We start from the raw sequence: 23,281 nt of genomic DNA, 5'->3' as shown, positions 1-23,281 counted from the left end.
AAAATATTACCAGAGTAGAATAAAAGCAAATGATTCCTTTCATGGACAGGCCTGTTTCACTCAGGGCTGTGATAACAATGTCATAATCATGAATCTAGGACATATGCTAATTCAAAAACGTTGCACACTTTTCTGGAGGAAATGTGGAAGCATAGACCATAATTGACCTTCTGTGGGTATGAAATGACCATAGCTAAATATAAGAAGCACAGCTGCCCCACAGACTAACATCATAGGAAAATATGATACTGAATGCTTTAGGTCTGTACAAGGCACTGTCTGTTCTTCACTCCACTCTACAGAAGGGCATTCAGAATTTCACTTCTTACCCTAATCCCACATTAGATAAATTAATTTTTGACCTGGATAAACGGACAAACCGTTGGCAGTGTTTGTTTGTATTCCTCTTTATTTCATCTGGAATCCTCACATCCAGGATTGCAGCTGCTGTCTGTAAAAAAGAATCCCTCTGTACTTCTTCCTGAACATTCAGTGCATAGTCTCATCTCAGAAAACGTTTCTGAAAATGCGATGATTACACCTTAAATAGTCTTAGGTTCATGAGGATCTCGGCTTTTAAGGGATCCTCACAACCCTCTATTCTCCCCTCCGCTGCCCCACCCTCCACTGTGGCATTCAGTTGTTATTATTACTATTATTACTACATTTGTTAAGCTTTTACTATGTGTCAAGTTCTAAGTTCTTAGTTCTGGGGTTTGTACAGATTAATCAGGTTGGACACCATCCCTGTTCCACATGGAGCTAAGAAGGATGGAGAAAGAGTATATAATCCCCATTCACTGCTGAGGAAACTGAGGCATAGGGCAGTTTTCCCTTGCCCAAGGTCACACAGCAAGCAATTGGCAGAGCCTGGATTAGAACCCAGGTCCTCTGACTCCCAGGTAATCAATCGTTCAATCATGTTTACTGAGCACTTAGCATGTGCAGAGAACTGTACTAAGCACTTGGGAGAGTTCAGTATCACTGACACATTCACTACTCAAAGTGAGTTTACAGTGTAGAACGGGAGACAGACATTAATATAAATAAATTACGGATACGTACATAAGTGCTGTGGGGCTGGGGGGTGAATAAAGGGAGCAAATCAGGGTGAAAAGATGGGGTCCTGAGAGTCCATGGAGTCGAGCATTCTTCCCCTACCCTCCTGCTCCCCTTCCTGCCCTTACAGTAGTGAAGTCTTATTCATTCATTGTCATATTTATTGAGCACTTACTGCGTGCAGAGCATTTTACTAAGCGCTCGGGAGGGTCCAATACAACCTTAGACACATTCCCTGCCCAAAAAGGGGCTTACAGTCTGGCGGGGGCGGAGGGGTGGGGAGAGACATTAGTATAAATAAATTACAGATATGTATATCTGTAATGAGAAGCAGCGTGGCTCAGTGGAAACAGCATGGGCTTTGGAGTCGGAGGTCATGGGTTTGAATCCCGGCTCTGCCACTTGTCAGCTGTGTGACTGTGGGCAAGTCACTTAACTTCTCTGTGCCTCAGTTCCCTCATCTGTAAAATGGGGATTAAGACTGTGAGCCCCACGTGGGACAACCTGATTCCCCTGTGTCTACCCCAGCACTTAGAACAGTGCTCTGCACATAGTAAGCACTTAACAAATACCAACATTATTATTGTTATTATTATACGAGTGCTGTGGGGTCAGGAGGGCGGTTGAACAAAGGGAGCAAGTCAGGGAAAAAATGGAGCGCTTCACGAATTCTGCTGCTACTGCTGCTGCTGTTTTTGTCAAACGGCAGGTTTTTCTATATTTATTGGGGATTTTTTTGTTTGTTTTGCCTTGTACGTCTATCGCCAGTTCGATTGTGAGCCCCCTATGGACCAAGGACCATGTCTGAAATATTAACCTTGAACCTTTCCGTGGCACAGGAGTTGGCAAACCTTTTGTGAAGAAGAGCCAAACAAAATGAAACCTTTGACCAGTTGCCCAAAGAGCTAATCATACGATTTGAACATACATTAATGTAGCTTACTTCACTGTGGAGATGTAATAATGATAAGAAGAATTTCAAGTTAATATTGCGTTTACATTGCCATTTTCTAATGGAACTTGGGAGGGGAGAGAAAAGAGGTGGTAGAGGAGTACGGAGAGGAAAGAAAAAGAGGGGAAGGGACCGAAGTTATTACTGGTTGTCATTTGGAAAGGGATTAAGATGGGTGCCAAAGCATGGCTGAGGAGGGATAGGGTTTGGTGGGCAGCTTGCTGTTGGGGTAGGGGACTGGTCAACTCCATGGGCATTGGAGGTGCTGAGAGGGAAAAGGAACAGCACCAGTTCATCCTGCCATCTGGTGAGGATGACGGGAACCCCACCAATACCTTGGCTTGGGTGGATTGCGTCCTGCCGGCAGAGGACAAGAAGTAGAGCCACCATCTTGGCTCCACCTCCACCCCTTTCTGGCTGAAAGGGTCAGGACCGACCAGCCACTGCCTGCGGGATAAGCTGTCGGGGTGAAGCTGAATGTGTCATCTCTACAATGCTGAGTCCACGCCGGGCGAGGGGGACATGACTCCCATAGTATGGATGCCTTGGTTCAAAGAATTCCATTTGTTTCCAAGAAGAGCCAAATAGAGCTCATGAGTTGTAGGTTCCAAATTCATACTCCTGTGCTTAGTAAGGTGCTTTGCTCAAAGAATGCACTCAACAAATGTAACAGTAGTGACCAAAACCCCCCAACAAAACACAGAGAAACTGAAATCTCCTGGGAAATTTTTTAAAAATATGAAGAATGTGTTGTTTGGGATGATTTGGGTCTTGTTCTGCCCAAAGACAGAGGTTCAGCTGTATAGGAGGGAAGAGGAAAGCGGGCGGGGCAGAGAGACATTAGCGTGTGTATGTGCCTGAACAGGCTGGTAGGAATAACAAGAGATCTTTCCTCACTATGTACCCAGAAGAACTATAGTATGGTTGTATTAGGAAACCTCTTCCTTCAAAGTTAGGGTACTGTGTTTTATCAAGTTCTTTTCAAACTAAGACATTTACTTATTATTGGGAAGCAGCACACTAACAGAAAGACTGTTCCATTTCTGGTTCCTCTAATAATTGAGGGTGACCTCAGACAAATCGTTTGTCCTCTTGGCCCCAGATATTTCTTCTGGTGCACAGAAGAGGGTAGCATCGTACAATATTATAGTGATAGTTGGTATGGTCGTGGTATTATTATTTAATGTGGCTCAGTGGAAAGAGCACGGGCTTTGGAGTCAGGGCTCATGAGTTCGAATCCCAGCTCTGCCACTTGTCGGCTGTGTGACTGTGGGCAAGTCACTTAACTTCTCTGTGCCTCAGTTCCCTCATCTGTAAAATGGGGATTAAGACTGTGAGCCCCACGTGGGACAACCTGATTCCCCTATGTCTACCCCAGCGCTTAGAACAGTGCTCGGCACATAGTAAGCGCTTAACAAATACCAACATTATTATTATTATTATTAATATGTGTTCCAGACGCTGGATCTGGTATGGAGGAAGTGGAATTTAACTGGGATGAATATCTGGAAGACACAGGAACCACAGCAGTTCCTCATGGGTCCTTTAAGCATGTAAGTAATGATTTTGTTTTCTTGCCTTTGTCTTCTGCTCCTCCTCTCCCCCTCCCTTGCCTCTACTTCTTGCAGCTGCCCCTGGAGGGTTTGGGTGTTAGATCTCTCAGAGAAAGTTTTCTCACGATTCCTTTAGTGGGTAGGTCTGTTATCGATCCATCAATAGTGCTTAGTTAGTACCTACTGTATGGATTGCGCTGTACTAAGCACTTGGGAGAGTACAACAGAGTTAGAACCCACTGGTTCTGTTCCCAAGGAGTTGCCAATCTAGCAGGGGAGACAGACACAGAATCATTATAGATAGAAGGAAAATGAGAACAGAAAGGTGGATATGTAGATGAGTAAGTGCTTAAATAGGAGAGTAAGTCTATATGTTTGGAAAGGCTCTGGGTGGTTATGAGTGCAGAAGCGGCACAAAAATTAGGAGGATGTGACCTGAGGAAAGCAAAACAAATTCAGGAAGGCCTCCGAGAGGAGGTGGAATTCCAGAGGGGTTTTGTAAATGGCGAGAGCTGTTGTCTGGTGGATTCGAAGGGGACGGGAATTCCACTGCACCATATCCCTTACTTAACCTTCAGGTGTAATCCCTACTTGTTTCAGCGTGGCGTACAAAAGATGGTCTTATGTTAGTGGAGAAGTCTCTGAATCAAGAAGGATTTCACTGTGCTTCTTTTGAAGTGATAGAGCATACAGATGTGGATTCCATGTTTGGAATCCATCGTCATCTTGCTTTGACTGCCTTCGTACGACAGTATTTTTAATTACATTTCAATCATTTTGAATGTCTTTCATCTTTGGAAAAACACGAGAGCCCTCTGGTGGCCGTGAAAGTCCTTTGAGTTACAATTGATGTTAATCAGATGTTCAAATGGATAAATAATTATGCTAATAAACCAAGTTTTTTTCATTTAAAAATACATTCGCACCTTCACAAGACTCCCCATTCAAATATGCTACCCTAGCAGTGTTCACCTGGTTAACCAGCTGCCAGCTGATTTTTTCAATCTGCTGCTGCCTAATTTCTCTTGCCTGTAAATTTGGCGGAGGGAAATACGCTACCCAAAATGAATGTAAGCCAAAGCTAAAAATTAGTTAAGTAGAAATCTGATATCTTATATTTTTACTGAGGGATTGGAATTTGTTTTTCTATCACTGAAATTTCAAGCTAGTTTGAACATTCCTAAAGAGGGAAGACAAACAGCTTCAGGGCTCCCAGTCACTAAGTTGTGCACCTACTTGACACTGGGTAGGAAGCAAATTCTGCACTTGAGAAATTTATGTATTTGGAGCGTATTACATCTGTTCTCTTTGGTTGTTAACATTAGAGCTCATTTTTGACTTTGAGTAATTTGTTCTTTCGAATTCAGAGAAGCAGCATGACCTAGTGGAAAGAGTGTGGGCCTGGGAGTCAGAGGACTTGGGTTCTAATCCCCGGCTCTGCCACTTGTCTGCTGTGTGACCTCGGGCAAGTCACTTCACTTCTCAGTGCCTCAGGTACCTCATCTGTCAAATGGGGATTAAGACCGTGAGCCTCACATGAGGACTGTGCTCAACCTGAGTAACTTGTATCTACCCCAGTGCTTAGTAAAGTGCCTGGCGCATAGTAAGCGCTTAACAATTATCATTAAAAAATAACAACAAGAAAGAAACCCTTTCGTCTTGTTAAAGAAGAGCTAAAAAAAATTGTCTATTGCAAACCTCTAGTTAATTTTCCTGCAAAGTACTTGTAAAAATTGACGTTTTATCCAGCTATCAGCAGGAAATACTTTACCTGAGGCTCCGGGAATATTTAGTGGTTTTCTTGAAACACTGCCCACAGAACACTGCTTTTGGTTTCCGTTTTTAATTTTCTTCTTCAATTTATAGTGAGTCATCAAAAACTTGACCACTCCTGTTCTGATCCGATTACTCACGTGCTTAGAAATAGAATTTATCTGGTTTTCCTCTATAGAGTTCACTGCTTAGTGCCTGAGTGTGAAAAGCCTCCCTGAGAAGGAAATGTGTTCTACAAGAGTATTTTCTGATCAGAAAGTGCTCTGGTGATTATGGAGTTTTTCTGTGTAGGTGGATACAAGTTTACAGAATGGATTTGCTCCTGGCATGAAGCTTGAAGTTGCTGTCAAAACAGATCACGACACTTACTGGGTTGCCACAATCGTCACCACTTGCGGGCAGCTCCTTCTGCTACGATATGACGGCTATGGCGAGGATCGCAAAGCTGACTTCTGGTGCGACATCATGACAGCAGACTTACACCCCATTGGGTGGTGCGAACAGAACAAGAAGGTTCTCAAAGCTCCTGCAGGTAATAGAAATCCCATAAGAATTAAGAGTGCCTGAGAGCGTTTCCACCGACAGCCTTGTTTGTCATTAGGTAATCGTACAAGCCCCTCTCAGGGTTGCACCTGGAGAGTTTCCAGTCCTCTACCAGTCTCGGCTACGGGAGGGAGAGTCAAGCAGAGGCCTGTCCATTCCACTCCTGGCTTGGGCAGTGGCTAGCGAGTGGAAGGCCATCCGTGGCAGCAGCGCCACGGGAGAGTCGAGGGCGGAGACTCGAGGTTACTGTGCGGAAGGCGGCAATGGTAAACCGCTTCCGTAGTTTCACCAAGAAAACTCTTTGTATACACTACCGGAACGATTGCAGGTGGTGAGCGGGGCATTCTGGGAGAGATGTGTCCGTGGTGCCGCTATGGGTCGAAAACGACTCGACGGCATAAGACAAGAATCGTACAAGGAGTCAGCTTCTTCTTTGGAGAAGCCGCCTTAAGTCATGTAAAATTAGGAATGTCCATAGAATTGGATGGTTCGATGTATATATTCTGAAACTAATTTCTTTAAAATATATACTCTTAGACTCTGAGCCACTTCACCTTCTGCCCTCTTAACTTTTTCATCAAGATATTATGCCTTTGTTTTTGTTCTTTCAAGCTGAGCATTCTTAAAAAAAAAAAAAGGCAAATTTCAAACTTCAATCAAGAGCCAGTGTAAATTGATGCTTTGTATAAGTCAACTAATCAGGAATAAACATTTCAATCCTTTAGGTGCGGAGGAAAAAACATCATAATTAGTGACCAAGGGGACCCTCTATCCCTTTTCCAGTCTGTGTAGCAGGCCTGGTAGATCCAATATCAAATGGATCATCCTCCAAAAGTAGTAGTCACAAATCCCCAATAAAAATACAAGATATATAATGTAACCTATAATGCCTGACACATACAAGATATGACAAGAGTAAACATTACATCCCCATACAAATTCAGTAGGAAAAAGTCTTTCTCAAATCTGATTCTCACAAAGAGGATGGAAAATAGGGATGGAAAATCTGTAAAATGGGGATTAAATCCTCCCCCCTCCAATTTAGACTGTGAGCCCTTTGTGGGACAGGGACTGTATCCAACCTGATTTCCTTGTATCTACCCCAGTGCTTGACCCATAGTAAGCACTCGACAAATACCATAGAAGAAAGTCTTTGGCAGCTGTCTTACTGCTGTTGGAGAATGGCCTCTGTCACCATCTCTGTCTACTCCATCTCTGATGTGTTAGTCTTCCCTTATACTTTCAAAATGTGCCTATCATTTGATTGGTAATAACTGTTTAGCATAAATTGGGTTTGTGGTGCTGATGTGACTTTCTGTCCTGCAAAATAACACTCTAATGACAGAGCCTAGGCTTGTAGGAGAATTTCATTTTTGCTAGTTAACTCAACATGTCTCCAGGAATAGAGGATGACTCATGCCATAGCATTTATACGTGTGTCCTCGCCCCATCCCTTGCATTTCCCCCCATCCATCCTACCCCTCTCTCCCCCAAATCAATTTCACTGTGGTCGTAAGAAATCCCGCTCCCATCCCTTTCACTCTTGACCTAGCCTGGCCCTCTCACAGCTCCTCCTCACCATCACTGAGACTTGGCTCTCACCTGATGACAAGATCTTCCCTGCCCCTCTTCTTCTGAGGGACACTTGCCTTCTCCCACTTTCCCTCTCTCCTGGGGAAAGGGGGAGTTGACCTCTTCACCCCACAATGTTGCTTTTGCTGTATTGACTCCCATTCTCACACTCCCCCACCAACTTTTCCAGACCTTCAGGTCCCTCCTGAAATCCCTAGTCCCCTCAGTGCCTTCCTCGCTAACCTTTGAGAGTACATTGTTGATAAAATTGAAGCCGTCAGGCTTGAGATTCCCAAAGTCCCGCCCGCCTCCATCAGCTCCTCACTACCGTACAGCTGCGTCCTTGTCTTTCTCCTGATTTCCAGCTGTTTCTCAAGAGGAGGTTTCCTGTCTGCACTTTAAATCCACTCCCTCTATTGTACCTCTGACCTTGTCTCTCCTCACCCCATAAAATCATTTGCTGTCACTCTCCGCCCCTGTCAAGGAGCAACATGGCCTAGTGGAAGGAGCACAGGCCTGGGAGTCAGAGGACCTGGGTTCTAATCCTGGATCCATCATTTGCTTGCTGTGTGACCTTGGGAAGTCACTTAACTGCTCTGTTCCTCAATTTCCTCATCTGTAAAATGGAGACTCAATACCTGCTCTCCTACCTAGACTTGACCCATGTATGACCGACCTGATTACCTTATGTCTACCCAGTTTTGAGTACAGTGATTGGCACATAGTAAGCACTTAAAAAATCACAATTATTATTTGAAATCTCACTCCCTGAAGACTCCTTTCCATCTGACTTCGAACACACGCATCTTACCCATATGAAAAAAAAATCTTCTCTGTGTCCCACAGTACCTCAATATGTCTAAAACAGAACAATTCCCCCTTCCCCCTAAACCCACTCTTCTCAACTAACTTTCCCATCTTAGTCAGTAATACCACCAACCTCCCTGTCCCGGAAACGCACGGACAGTGTCATCCTCGAGTCCTGGCTCTTCCAGGTCTAACAGTCAATTACCATATTCTGCCGGTTTTTCCTGGATCCATTCTTCTTCCTCCGCCAAACAGCTACCACCCTGATCTAAGCTCTGGTCATTTCGTGGCTAGACTATATCGGCTTCCTTGCCGGTCTCCCTGCCTTCGGCCGCTACCCGCTACAACCTGTCCCGTAGGCTACTGCACTGATCATCTTGAGGCATCAAGCAGCACGTATCTCTCCATTTCCCGTGTTTTTTCAGACCAAAACGAAACTCAACTGGCTCTTCATCAACTCACCCCATCTTACGGATTTGCACTCTTTGGTTACTACTCCTCAACTTGCTCTCTTCATCACTTCCAAGCCCACCTTCTGATTGTACCTGACACTTCCGCCTTATCCCTTTGCTCACGCTGTTCCCCTCCCTTGGAAGGCCCTCCCTCCCTACAACAGACAGACCCCAGGTCTCCCCATATTCAAAACCTTCCCAAAATCTCACCCCCTTCAATCACTTCCAAGCACACCAATTCATCCAAACCCATCAACCTTTTCTAATGCTTAGGTACTTATTCATATCCATTCTGAGCACTTTTATTTAGATCTATTTTTAGATCTATTTTCAAGTATTTGAGTACTCTGTGAGTATCTTTATGTCTGTCTTCCCCATTAAGTGTAAAGTCGTGTTAGGGAACGTGTCTCTTCTTTGTTACGGAGCTGCTGTGCAGTGAATTCTTCCCATTGAGTGTTCAGTAAATAGTATTATTACTCTACTGTCACTACTTTTAGTACAGTAAATGTTTTTCTCATCCTGGATTTCGTGTGCATTTCTCTGTAGATATTTACGCACTATCTACTGAACTACTTCAGCCCATCTGTGTCTTAAACCTTGCTGGTTTCGCTTGGGCCTAGGACTTTGTAGGAGGGATCGTGTCTTCATGATTTTGTCAACTGAGTGACGTTAGGGTGCTATTTTCCCAGGAAAGATGCCAAATTTTATTTTTTATCTTCCAGCTTCATTTTGTTGCCTTTCAAAAGTACCTCTGGGCTATCCGTTCTGAGAAATCTGTACTAAAACGTTAACACAATGGAATTATACAGTCGAATTCCTGAAGATTGATGACATTTAATGCAACTATAGTGAATCTCTAAGTCCATTGATAGTCTGTTCAGTGGCAGAGCACCGGGCTAAGCATTTTGAAGAGTAAACCAGAATGAAAAATCCAGTTCATGCTCTTAGGGGGTGTTCAGTATCATTATCCAGCTGCAGTAGATTCCCATTCCAACTCAGATGGAATGGCTGATTTACCAAAGTAAAAAAATTGACTGGAGTACGGATCATTTTAAGGGTTCAAATTAAAGAGAGCAGAGACAGCTGATCCTCCTCATAAGTGAAATTGAAAACATTCAGAAAGTTTGAGATGACTAAATCCTTAGTGACTTTAGCAGATGGCCCTTTGCTCTCTCTCCCTTCCCCCCTTCACCTCCCCTCAGCTAAGCCCTCTTTCCCTCTGCTCCTCCCCCTCTCCCTTCCCTTCAGCACTGTGCTCATTTGTATATATTTTTATTACCGTCTTTATTTTCTTAAGGAGGTGTACATCCCCTTGATTCTATTTATCGTGATGATGTTGTCTTGTTTCTGTCCATCTGTCTCCCCCGATTAGACTCTAAGCCCGTCATTGGGCAGGGATGATCTCTATCTGTTGCCGAATTGTCCATTCCGAGCGCTTAGTACAGTGCTCTGCCCATAGTAAGCGCTCAATAAATACTATCGAATGTATGAATGAATGAATGCAACCTTCATATCTGGAATCATTTATACAGGGGTTGGATTTGGTCTCAAGTGAACTCTGGCTGTAGAGGAACAAAAGCGGCCCGAGTTAGAGCGTGGCTCAGTGGAAAGAGCACAGGCCTGGGAGTCAGAGGTCATGGGTTCGAATCCTGGCTCCGCCACTTGTCAGCTGTGTGACTGTGGGCAAGTCACTTATCTTCTCTGTGCCTCAGTTACCTCATCTATAAAATGGGGATTAAAACTGTGAGCCCCACGTGGGACAACCTGATCACCCTGTATCTACCCCAGCGCTTAGAACGGTGCTCTGCACATAGTAAGCGCTCAACAAATACCAACATTATTATTTAAGCGAAAAAAAGTGTTAGAATGAGCCGTCGACGAAGAATTGGGAAATGCTTCTGATACACGAACTGACCGTTTATTTTGTTTTCCTATTTAGGCATCAAAGATAAGTTTTCGGACTGGAATGAGTTCCTACAGCAGACCCTGAAGGGAGCCTGTAGTGCTCCTGCTAACCTGCTAGAGGGTGTAAGTGTTACTGCAGATGGAATCACTAGGGAAAATTGATTTTCTTCTCCAATGAAACTCTGTTGGGTATACATGGATCTAGGCCCTTGCTTATCTTTTCAGCTGGATAGATGGGTGCTGTGCTGGAAAGTAGAGGTGGAATAAGAGTCAGTTTCTCTCTCTTTCTCTCCTCCTCTCTCCCTCTCTCCTCCCCACTCTATCACCCCTCACCCTTCGACAGTGGGGAGGGATTGGCTTTTGGGAGCTTTTCATTCGGATTCATGTATAGAACTGGGTAGTCGCTATGAAGCGGACACGACTCGACGGCACTTCATAATAATAGAACTAGGTAAAGCACTCTGAAGTAAATTACAGAAATGCAAATGAATGATTACTCCATTATAGTGTTTCTCTTTGGGGGGAAGGAGGCTTATTTAAGGATCGCATTCGTTTTCAGTTAAGTCTGCAGCGTTTTTTATCTCTGTGAGAACTGCACGTGTCCATGTTTGCTTTACAGTTATCGGGAAACAAATCCAAAGTATTATTTCTGTTATTTTTTCAAAGGCTGTTATCCAAATTAATTTCCTTCCATTAAACAAAATTGCTTGGCCTTTCCATCAGTTCAGGAAATTTTCTTTCTTTTTTGAACTTAAGGTTTACTTCACTACTTTTATGACAATCACTTATTAGTACTCTTTAATCACTCCTCTCTCCTAATGCCGAAATGAATTCTTCCCAATGCTCACATGCGCTTTGTCTGTCTGTGGGTGATTCCCATGTCATCTTTACAGCATCTCTCTCTCATACACATACCCAAAAGCACACACAAACACATCCCCACCATTGATAGATAATACTGGAAAAAAAGAGCAGTACTAGAATGCAAGAAGGTAATTTTCATTTTCTTCTGGCCTCTTCTACTCTGTCCTCTCTTGGGGAAGTGTATGTGGAGCTAGGGATATAAGGTTTTTCTTTTGCAGCATGGGTGTGTGGAAAAGAAAATGCCTGCTTACTGAAACAAAACCAGCCAATTTGGTTCGGATGCTAAGTGCTGTAATTGATTTTTAGGTTGATCAGTAGTCTACAATGGGAAATTTCACATGGTATCCAGTAACAGCGAGGTGGTGGAAGACGTGAAATTGTCTTTTATCAGTCACCTCTGATATTGCTAATACAAAAATCCAAAGACAGATGCAAAGCTACTAGACACTGTGGCTCATAACTGAGGTTTCCTTATTTCTCTCTAACTGGCAATGTTTCTATTGTTTATCTTTTTGACCATCTGACCTGCAGCTTCATAAAGGAAAGAATCCTTTGGATCTTATTGCACCAGGCTCCAGACTGGAGTGTCAGAATTTCCGGGATTCCTTGGGTGCTTGGATCGTTAACGTGGCAGACAGTGTCGGGGGGAGACTGAAGTTGCACTATGAAGGACTGGAGAATTCTGACCAGTTTGAACAGTGGTTATTCTACTTGGATCCATTCCTTCATCAAGTTGGCTGGGCAACTCGACAAGGATATGACCTTCATCCCCCATTAGGTGCTGAGTGACTTCTTCAGTTTTTATTAATAAAATGAATAATAGACATGAGTCCAGTATCCTGTCCCTACAGGGCATCTTGTTTTGCATTGGATCTGACTGTATTAGATCTAATAATAATAATAACAGTATTAAGCACTTTCTAAGTGCCAAGCACTTTTCTAAGCTCTGGGGTAGATACAGACTAATCGGGTTGTCCCACGTGGGGCTCACAGTCTTAATCCCCATTTTTACAGATGAGGTAACTGAGGCACAGAGAAGTTAAGTGGCTTGCCCAAGGTCACACAGCAGACAAGTGGCAGAGCGGGATTAGAACCCATGTCCTCTTTCTCCCAAGCCCCGTGCTCTTTCCACCAAGCCACACTGTTTTATCCTGGCTCTTGGCACAGTACTGGGGCACGTCATAAGTGCTGAACAAATACCACATTTGTTTATTACTTGCCTTCCTTGTATGATCATTTATATTGGTGATTTCACAAATGTCTGCCAAAGGCTGAGAGAAGATGATGAATTGAGATTCAGCACCCTGTCTTTTTCTTCCGGTTTTATTTTTTTAGATTCATGGCCCTTGTACTCTTCTAGGCAGATGTCACCCCCCATTCGGTCAAAATGGGTGGAAGTGAGGAGAGCAGGAAGGCTTTATGTTTACAGAAATTTGAGGATAAAGAAAAGCAATTTAGAAGTTGTGTGGCACTCAAGATATGCCAAAGCATTTTGATTTGAAATAACCTGTGAACTGTTAGCGTGGTGATTTTGTAGGCTATTATGCATTCAGTAACAGCTGTTACGCAGCCTTCCATATTTGGGTCTGAGTCATCAGTGGAGTGGAGATTTTTGTCAGAACAAGCAGCTTGTTCCTTGAGTGGAAACATAGTTGGGCACTCAAGTGTTAAGGGATTAATTTTGTCCCTCCCCTTCTCTCTGGGGCAAAGAAGGCTTCTCACTTAATGTGTTTCTTCGTTCTTTTTCCGAAGCTATCAGACACTTGAAGAGTGAGGTGGAGTGGAATGAGATCTTGACGAAAGTAAAAGAGGAGGAGGAAGAGTCGTTGTTACCGACTGACCTCTTTAAGGTAAAAGCAACCACACCTTGTGGATCTGTCTTCTGTTAACATTGATAATCCAGAGATTCAGGAAAAAGGATTACCTTGGAAGACAGTCCCTAAGAGGGTATTTTGCTTTGCTCTAGGAGGGTATTTATCAAATTTATTGGCATATATTTTCTTTACCTGCGGTAAAACAGAGTTTCAGACATCGTTACATTCCAGCTGAAAAGTGAGAGTCAGCGGCTCAGGCTAGATCTGTGTGGGGCACTGTCATTAAGAAGGGAGTGATTCTGTTTGAGCAAAAGTTGTGTGTGGAAGGGGAGGCAAAGGAGGAAACATTGCCCGGTGTTGCAAACATTAAGCATCACAACCTAATAAAGGACAAACTTTCTGTATGCACGATATGGCTGGGACTACGGGTCTTTTCAGCAACAGACGCACCCATAGGTGACCTTCACCGTTACTGATGTCTTCCTTGAATACAAACGACAACTGTATATATCGATAGATCATCATCAGTGGTATTTATTGAGCACTTTGATAGATTTATACTACGCAGATTGATCTACACTCTTGATAGAATATGTCTCTCTCTATAGCTCTATAGCCATACATATCTATATATGTATAGTTATAGAGATATAGATACCTGTGGGTGTCTCTGTCTGACCTCCGCTGGCTCTGAAGAACCCTGGGGAGGTGGAAGGGATTCTGATGAAAAAATTACAATCTCTCTTTAACAGATGTGACTTGAAATGATCTTTCTGGGTGATTTGTGTTTTATTCTATTGATTTTTTTTTTTTAGCTTTTAAAATTCTAACCATAGTTAAAGAAACCTATGGCTTAGGTAAAATAAGTTTTGTTTTTCTTCCAACGCTCCCTTTGCATTTAGTATGATTACCCCCTCTGTAGCTCTCAGGTATGTTTGACGGCTTTATTTATCTTTGACCTCTAGTTGTAAATATTTTTATACTTGTTTTCCTCCGTTCGAGTGTAAGGTCCTTCTGTATTGCCCAAGTTGGCATTCAGTAAATGCTACTAGTACTGCTGCCTTCTAGACAGTTACGTCTCTGTGAGTGAGGATATGACATGAGGCGATTTTCCTAATTCTCCCTCACAGGTAAGATGATACAAGAGTCAAGGAGCAGAAATCGTACATTATGCACTTGAAATTATCCTGTTCATCAAATTCAAACTTCCTCATTTTCACTCTAACTTACTTGTTGACATTTCAGGACAAGCCAGTGATAGGCCTGCATACGTTTTCCGTGAGCATGAAGTTAGAGGCTGTGGATCCACTGGCTCCTTTTGTGATCTCTCCTGCTACAGTCATTAAGGTACTTTTGGGGGTCAACCTTGTTGTCGGGTTTTACTGGTCAGCATTTCTCTGTCGAAGACCTTGAGCGGTTCAGGAGCGTGATGGTTACCTGAGACGTCTGTCGTTTGGTCTATGTGAAATGGTCTTGTTGAGTTCCATGAAGTCCCCGAAGGGACAGGCGTCCACAACGCTGCACCTCTCTGCCTGTTCCTTGTTTTTGGGTGTGTCAAAGCAAAGTAAAAGGTCCCTCATATTAGATGACTTAAGGTCCATTTACAGGGCTACTCCATTCTCCAACTGAGCTAGGAATAAAAAGAGGAGATTTAATTTCTCCCTAATTGTGTGCCCTCCACCACGCTGATTCAATACTCCCTGCAAAGATACATATATGGGTGTTATGAGAAAGACTGGAGCTTACAGTTAAGACTAGAAGTGTGACACTCTTGTAAAGATCACGGGCTTTGGAGTCAGAGGTCATGAGTTCAAATCCCAGCTCTGCCACTTGTCAGCTGTGTGACCGTGGGCAAGTCACTTCACTTCTCTGTGCCCCAGTTACCTCATCTGTAAAATGGGGATGAAGACTGTGAGCCCCACGGGGGACAACCTGATTCCCCTGTGTCTACCCCAGCGCTTAGAACAGTGCTCGGCACATAGTAAGCGCTTAAATAACATAATAATAATAATTATTATTATGGTAACCCAACTACTCTGCAAAAGCAAGCGCTTAACAAATACCAACACTCTTGCTTTTGCAGAGTAGTTGGGTTACCATAATAATAATTATTATTATTATGTTATTTAAGCGCTTACTATGTGCCGAGCACTGTTCTAAGCGCTGGGGTAGACGCACGGTAATAAGGTTGTCCCACATGGGGCCCACAATCTTCAGCCCCATTTTACAGATGAGGTAACTGAGGCACAGAGAAGTGTTGAAGGGATGAAACCTAAAACATGATTTGTTTAAAATAGGCTACATAGTTTCAAAGGTTTCTAAGTGTCTAGAGGGCAAAATTCCTCCTTTTTCCTTCTCATCTAAAGTATTTGTTCTGCATTTTTCATCTGGGAGGATGTCAGTGCAAATCAGGTTATCAGGGTAGAAAGAAGCCATGTATGAGCGTTTTCTCATAAGCTTGGCAGGAAAATCACTTTTAAATGACTGTTACTTGTAACTTTGATAAAGATTTCACTAAAGTGTCTGGATATACGGGGTTATCTAGGGAGTAAGTTTTTTTGTTATTTTTCAACAGTATGCTTTGCCTTGTCTGATGTAAAGGTTGGAGTAATTTTCCTTAATTAGTTTCTGTTTCAAGTCCAAGCAGAAGGTACATACCATTTTTATTTTATTGTATTGTATTTTTTTGTTTCTCATGTCTTTCTCCTGAAGTTCACAGTAAAGAAATGGGCATCTCTTTCCTTTTTTTTTTTTATGGCATTTGTTAAATGCTTACTATGTGCTTACACTGTACTAAGCACTGGGGCAGATACAGCTAATCACGTCCCACATGGGGCTCACAGCATCAATCCCCATTTGACAGGTGAGGTCACACAGACGAGTGGCGGAGCCAGGATTAGAGCCCAGACCTGTGCTCTATCCACTAGGTCACACTGCTTCTCTTTCTAGAATGTTTCAAGACACAGGAATAAAAGCCTTTGCAAACTGCGCCCTCCTCCTCCCCCGCCCCCTCAGGTTTTAGGAAGAAAAGAGTTTGGAGTTGGCACCACTTAGCCATATAGTGTGGGGTGTGAGCTTGCGCTTCTGTGATCCAGCTCAGGGCTGAGGGAGCTGCATCATGGATTTACACAATCCTCCTGTATTATTCTGAACTTGTGGGTCTGGGGTTCCCCAAGCCACTTGGAGACCTCAGCAAACAAGCACGATGACTTGGAAATGAGGCCCACGTGTTTAAGTCCCCCAGTCGTGTCATCGTATTTACCAAGCACAATGCCGTCGTTTAATCCTCATCTGTTAAATCTTTTATGAGTGGAAATGCCATTCATAAAAGGTCACACTTTTATCTCCCTGTTGATTAAATTCACAGGTATTCAATGAGAAATACTTCCTGGTGGAAATTGACGACTTGCGACTAGAACTCTCCGCAAAACGATCCTTTGTGTGCCACGTCAATAGTCACGGCATTTTCCCGGTGCAGTGGAGTCTGAAAAATGGATTAAATCTCAGCCCCCCTCCCGGTATGTATCTATAATTCCCTTTTGCCCTTCGGTACATCAGGATCATAACTCGTTTAAAAGGTTTTATCGATAAACGGCATGCGCCGAAAGCCATTTCCTCGATTTCTTTCCTTGTATTCTGTTGTGGAGGTCTGGAGGGCATTTGAGATCAATGACACCTAATTAGACCACCCATCAAATGGGGAAACGGGCAGGGAATTGGCAAAAAAAGTAAAGCCAAGATATGCAACTGCATATACATGAATACTAGAAATCTAACACTGTAGAACGGAAGGGATTTGGTATGCTTGGCAGCTGCATGAGAACCTTGATATAATTAGCATTGGCGTCTCAGAGACGTGTGGAGGTCAAAACTTCAACGGGATATTCTGCTTCCAGTCTGTAAACTCTATAAGTACAGGGATAGGTAACAGATAAGGTTATGACATTGTAAAAGACAGCGTAAGGCAGTAATTTCTTGACCATTTTACCGGACCATAACTGGAATAACTCTGCTATAGTAACACGGTAAAGGTGCTGGTTGGTTCTCAGAAACACCAATATGGGAATTAGGATTATCTACCCAAACAAGAACTGTCCTACTGCTTTTTATTAATAATAATGATTTTGCTCTTTAAGCGCTTACTTATGTGCCGGGCACCGTACTGAGCGCTGGGGTAGATCCAAGCAAATCGAGTTGGACCCAGTCCCTGTCCCCCGAGGGACTCACACTCTCGATCCCCATTTTCCAGACGAGGTAACTGAGGCCCAGAGAAGTGAAGCGACTTGCCCAAGGTCATACGGCAGACAAGCGGCAGAGCCGGGATTACCTTCCGACCCCCAGGCCTGAGCTCTGTCCACTACACCATGCTGAAGTAATAATAATAATAATGTTGGTATTTGTTAAGCGCTTACTATGTGCAGAGCACTGTTCTAAGCGCTGGGGCAGATACAGGGTAATCAGTTTGTCCCACGTGAGGCTCACAGATAATCCCCATTTTACAGATGAGGTAACTGAGGCACAGAGAAGTGAAGTGACTTGCCCACAGTCACACAGCTGACAAGTGGCAGAGCCGGGAGTCGAACCCATGACCTCTGACTCCGAAGCCCACGCTCTTTTCACTGAGCCATGTACGGCGGAAGGGTCAGGAATGTCTTCAGAGAGGAATAGCAGGGGGCTGTGACGAGACCGAGGCTGACCGGTGGGGTGGAGCAGGAGAGATGGGGAGAGGCCAGCTCTGTTCGGCCGCCACTCTTCCATTGTTCTGCTCCCTCGGCTGCCGCCTCTCTCCATTTGACAGGGACCTCGGTCCAGTTCCATGTTGAAGCAGCAAAAATATTGCTGTAGGACTGTGCTGTCACCCACAATGACTAACGAGCAATGGTCATTATGAGCAGTGGTCACTAATGGTCAATGAGCAATGACTATAAGCTCACTGTGGGCAAGGAATGTGTCCGTTGTACTCTCCTAAGAGCTTAGTACAGTGCTCTGCACACAGTAAGTGCTCAATCAGTACGAGCGGCTGGCTACTATAGACCATATGACTAGAATGAGGAAAATGAGGTAAATACAGAAAATGGGAGATGAGGTAGGGGATCCTGCCACACTTCAGGGGCCAGAAGAGTAGGAAATTTCAATTATCCTTACATGGTGGTGCAAACTACCATATCAGGGCGAGAAATGGGGTATAGTCTTTGGTTAGGTTAAGTGACTCTTCTGGAACAACTGGTCTTAAAAACCACCAATTGAAACCATACTGCATTCAGTTCTGAACAGTGATCAGAATCTGGTGAGCAGATAACCGTTGGGGAAGCTATAGCATTGTAACATTTAACCATTTTTCTGGGGGTGTAGAAGGCCAAAAGAAACCATCACAGATGTTACATTTTATGAAAGAGAAGTTTGATTAATTGGAAACTCTAAGGAAGGAAAAGGCCAAAGGAAGTAGCTTTAAAAAAAAAGTGTCTACAGGAAGCCTGTAGACTCATTAAATACACTATATTAAAAGTTCAAGTAAAACACCTGCCACGGAGTGAAAAAGTAAAATATGTAACTAACCGAGTAAGAGAAATCATTTTAGAGGAAAAATCTTCAAGAATTTAAAGCTCACTTGAATGAGAACAGGAAAGCTGAACTGTAGGTCAAGATCATCCAGGAAATTAGGTGAACCAAAAGAGTGCGAAGCATGTTATTAGGGATGTCCACGCTACCAGTAAAAGGTTCCTAAGCTACCGTATTTCCTCGCCTACTTGCGTCCACTGCACAATCTTGGCCCCTCCCACCACCCCTGCCCCAGATGTTTGAGGAAAAAATAAAATATATATTTTCTAAGCAGCCATAGTGACTCGCTCTGAGGTACAGAGAAGGGTAGGGCCAGGGCTCAAGCGCTAAGCTTTCTCTTTTGAAATGTGCAGACAGGCCAGTATAAGGAGAGAAGGGAGTGGAGCTTACTTTAATTCATTGAGCACCTATTGGAAAGCACCGTGACCCACCGGAAAGAGCCCGGGTCTGGGCGTCAGAAGACCTGGGTTCTAATGCTGGCTCTACCACTTGCCTCCTGCGTGACCTTGGGCTGGTCACCTAACTTCTCTGTGCCTCAGTTTCCTCATCTGTGAAATGGGGATTCAGTACCTATTCATTCAGTAGTATTTATTGAGCGCTTACTATGTGCAGAGCACTGTACTAAGCGCTTGGAATATACAATTCGGCAACAGAAAGAGACAATCCCTGCCCAATGACGGGCTTACAGTCTAATCGATTCTAATGGGTAATAGGTGAGCTAACCTATTCACTTTCCTACTTAGACTTTGAACCCTGCGTAGGACAAGGACACTGTCCAGTCTACATGTACTGCGTCTAACCCAATGCTCAGTACAATGTTTGGCATAAATACTGTTCTACTATGTAGAACTTCTCCTTATTTTTTTTCCTCCTGCTCCCCTTATTGGTAGGCTTCATTCCCCATATAATAGCTCCTCCCCCGTTTGAGTTACAGAAATTATGCCCAAAGTGGGTCAATTATGCAAGTAAATAAAGTATATCAAAAGCAGGAAGCTGGCTAGGGAGTCAGTGGCGTCATCTGATAATCACACTGTGAAAGGTGAACTCCAAGATGAAAGGGAGAGGCTGTCATGATTCGGGAAAGATATTTTGGTGCCATTTGCTATAAGGGATATCTGGGTCCCATTTCAAATTCAGGGATGACATTCAGGAAGGTCAGAAATGGGTTCTAGGCTTCCCTTTACGCCCCTGCAGCTCCAGATGCTATCGGGAGGTGATTCATTTTCAGTCTGTTCCTTCCCAGAGCCTGGAGCTGCTGGGGAGTCAGGGGAAAGCATAAATAACCAATAAGCTTTTTCACATCTAAAAATATGTTGAATGAATTGCTAATATTGTATGTGAGAGTTGGCTGTAATTGATTTGAAAACACATTTGGCATAGTAGCCTCTTCACTGTGGATGTTTCCCCAATTTACAAGGCAACAAATCGGAAAACATTTGATGACAATGTCATCTATCTGTATCCACAGTTTTAAAGCAGAGTTCCAATTCACCCCGGGCACCAGGCTGAGAATTATTACCCTACAATCTTTGCATTACATTTCTTGTTTAATTAGTTTGACTAGTTGCCTTTTCTTAAACCTGACCCGCTGCATTGTTTTGAAGGGTTTCAGAGAGCAACATTTATTGGTTTTACTTGTCTTCCTTTAAAAAAAAAAATTTAAAAGAGGTATTTATCAGAATTCTTTCAAAAATCATAGCAAGAATCTTTGCTTCTCAAGTCAGCTTGGTCCCTGAATAGTCTCTCAGTTCAAATTCCATTTGCTCTTGTAATAATAGTAATAATAATAATAATGTTAAGTGAATGCTATGTGCCAGTGCTAAGCACTGGGGCATCTGCCATACAGTCAGGTCAGACACAGTCCTTGTCCCACGTGAGGCTCACAGGTTAAGGGGGAGGGAAATGGGTATTTAAGATCAGGTGATTAAAATCCAGGTGTAGCTCAGTTTCTGTGCTTCAGAGTGGTGTGCTTTAAAGAAAGAAAGGTAACAGTCACAAGATCGTAGGGATGACTTACCTTAGAATAGCCCCAGTTGGCCCACTGTTTGATTATATTACATGAGATATATATATATATATATCATGCACTGTTTCTTTCCGGCCAACCCGGGGAGAAGGGACTCTGGTGAACTGACATCTGATCCGACCCCAAAGGTGGAGGCTGTAGAGAGTTGGATTTGGGTGCCACACTTGCTTTTTATAAAAATGGTATTTGTTAAGTGCCTTCTTTGTGCCAGACACTGTACCAGGTGCTGGGATGGTAAATACAAGCTGGTCAGGTCGGACACAGTCCGTGAACCACATGGGGCTCACGGTTTTAATTCCCATTTTTCAGATGAGTTAACTGAGGACAGAGAAGCCAAGTGACGTGCCTTAGGTCACACGGCAGACAAGTGACAGGCCTGGGATTAGAACCCAGGCCCTCTGACTTCCAGGCCTGTGCTCTGTCCGCTAGGCAAGGCTGCTTCTTCCTCGAACCCACCTTTCTTATTTTCCCTTGCCCTTTCTGAAAAAGAGCACAGATGAACCCTGAAATTTTCCCCTCCTCCCCTATCCCCCATCATTATCTTCTGCGGTAGGGCAAAGCCTCGCCAGATTTATATTATAGATATGATATATATTATAGAATATATAATCTATCACTCAAGCAATCAGTGGCATTTGAGCACTTCCTTTGTGCAGAGCACTGTACTGTTTGGGAAAATACAATATAATAGAGCTGGTAGATGGGATCCCCGCCCACAAGGAGCGTACAGTGGACAGGGGAGACGGACATTAACATAAATTACAGATAGGGGAAATAGTGGAGTATGCGGATATTTACAGAACGACTGTGGGGCCGCATAACTACTTCTTTAAAGCATTTTTTCTTGCCCTTCCTGATTGCGGATGCCGCCTTTGAGTTCATCATGTGGCCTCTGAATCCACTGTCTTCATGTATCCCGTTCAGCAAACCTATGTTGCTATGAGTATTGCCTCAGTGCTGGCGAACCGATTGCATTCCAGGCCCTCGTTACTCATAATCTTTCATGCCATGTGATGTCGATAAATGGGTCAAGGATGATGCTGATGAAGCTGCTTTAAAAAGCTGAATGTATCTTCTGTAGTAGATCCAGGCCTTATCATTAATACTTATTAATAATAGTGGTGGAATTTATTCAATCACTTAATTGTATTTATTGAGCACTTACTGGGCGCAGAGCACTGCACTAAGCACTTGGGAGAGGACAATGTAACAATAAACTGATACATTCCCTGCCCAAAATGAGCTTACAGTCTATAGGGGGAGTCAGACATAAATTGATAAATTGCAGATATGTACATGGTATTTGTTAAGTGCTTACTTTGTGCCAGGCACTGTACTAAGCGCTGGGATGGATACAAGCAAATCGGGTTGCCATATAGAAAGCTGGATGCCATACAGGGAAGCGGCGCGGCTCAGTGGAAAGAGCATGGGCTTGGGAGTCAGAGGACATGGGTTCGAATCCCAGCTCTGCCCCTTGTCAGCTGTGTGACTGTGGGCAAGTCACTTCACTTCTCTGTGCTTCAGTTGCCTCCTCTGTAAAATGGGGATTAACTGTGAGCCTCACGTGGGACAACCTGATGACCCCGTATCTACCCCCGTGCTTAGAACAGTGCTCTGAACATAGTAAGCACTTAACAAATACCAACATTATTATTACGGCTTGATATAGAGCTTGGTGCCCCATTACGATTGCACCGTCAATTTGCCAAAAGCCATACTGCCTTTTTACATTCCGTCTTGTGGGTTCTGTCTCTCGATGTGTCGTTGGTCATTGCCTAGGTAGCAAATTTATTGACAATGTACATGGCGTAGTGAAGAGAGCAAAGGGCTGGAAGTCATGAGGTCATGGGTTCTAATCCCAGCTCTTCCACTTGTCTGCTGTGTGACCTTGGGCAAGTCACTTCACTCTCTGGGCCTCAGTTACCTCATCTGGAAAATGGGGATGGAGACTGTGAGCCCCACGTGGGACAGGGACTGTGTCCTCCCTGTTTCGCTTGTATCCACCCCAGCGCTAAGTACAGTGCCTGGCACGTGGTAAGTGCTTAACAAATAACATTATTATTATTAATCATTATCAAGTTCTGGGTGTCTGATGGTTTGGTATAGGATTTCCCAGCTGTCGACTGGTCTTCAGATTTCTTAGAAGACCACAGGGCTGTGTCGAATCTGCAAAGTGATTGCTGATCACTTGCACGTTTTCTGGTGTGTGCATCTCGAATGCAGTCATTGTCAGTATATAGCAGTTCCTGGATGCCTGCCCCAGAGACTTTTGATGATGCTTGTAGTCATCTGTTGAGGTGGAAGAGTTTTCCGTGGCATTCTGATTCCAGAGCCCTCATTCCATCCTCAAGCATGGCGGTATAAAATGGACTGAAAAAGCCCTTTTCATTCTAATGATGACT

The 23,281-nt window shown here is 43.7% G+C and overlaps 1 protein-coding gene across 5 annotated transcripts in view; it reads left to right on the top strand.

The window, feature by feature from the left end:
* SFMBT1 (Scm like with four mbt domains 1) overlaps nucleotides 1–23,281 on the top strand; it is a 139,081-nt gene that overhangs the window by 79,062 nt on the left and 36,738 nt on the right. For all 5 annotated transcript variants that reach the window (XM_029051381.2, XM_029051376.2, XM_029051375.2 and 2 more), the window contains 7 exons: nucleotides 3,470–3,564; nucleotides 5,629–5,869; nucleotides 10,651–10,739; nucleotides 12,012–12,258; nucleotides 13,233–13,330; nucleotides 14,540–14,641; nucleotides 16,662–16,812. In XM_029051381.2, coding sequence (XP_028907214.1) covers nucleotides 3,470–3,564; nucleotides 5,629–5,869; nucleotides 10,651–10,739; nucleotides 12,012–12,258; nucleotides 13,233–13,330; nucleotides 14,540–14,641; nucleotides 16,662–16,812 — 1,023 coding nt within the window. The remainder of the gene's footprint in view (nucleotides 1–3,469; nucleotides 3,565–5,628; nucleotides 5,870–10,650; nucleotides 10,740–12,011; nucleotides 12,259–13,232; nucleotides 13,331–14,539; nucleotides 14,642–16,661; nucleotides 16,813–23,281) is intronic.

This window comes from Ornithorhynchus anatinus, chromosome X1 (assembly GCF_004115215.2).
Source record: "Ornithorhynchus anatinus isolate Pmale09 chromosome X1, mOrnAna1.pri.v4, whole genome shotgun sequence".
Lineage (NCBI taxonomy): Eukaryota > Metazoa > Chordata > Mammalia > Monotremata > Ornithorhynchidae > Ornithorhynchus > Ornithorhynchus anatinus.
The sequence above is the reverse complement of the archived record's forward strand: the minus strand, read 5'-3'. Positions and strand labels throughout refer to the sequence as shown.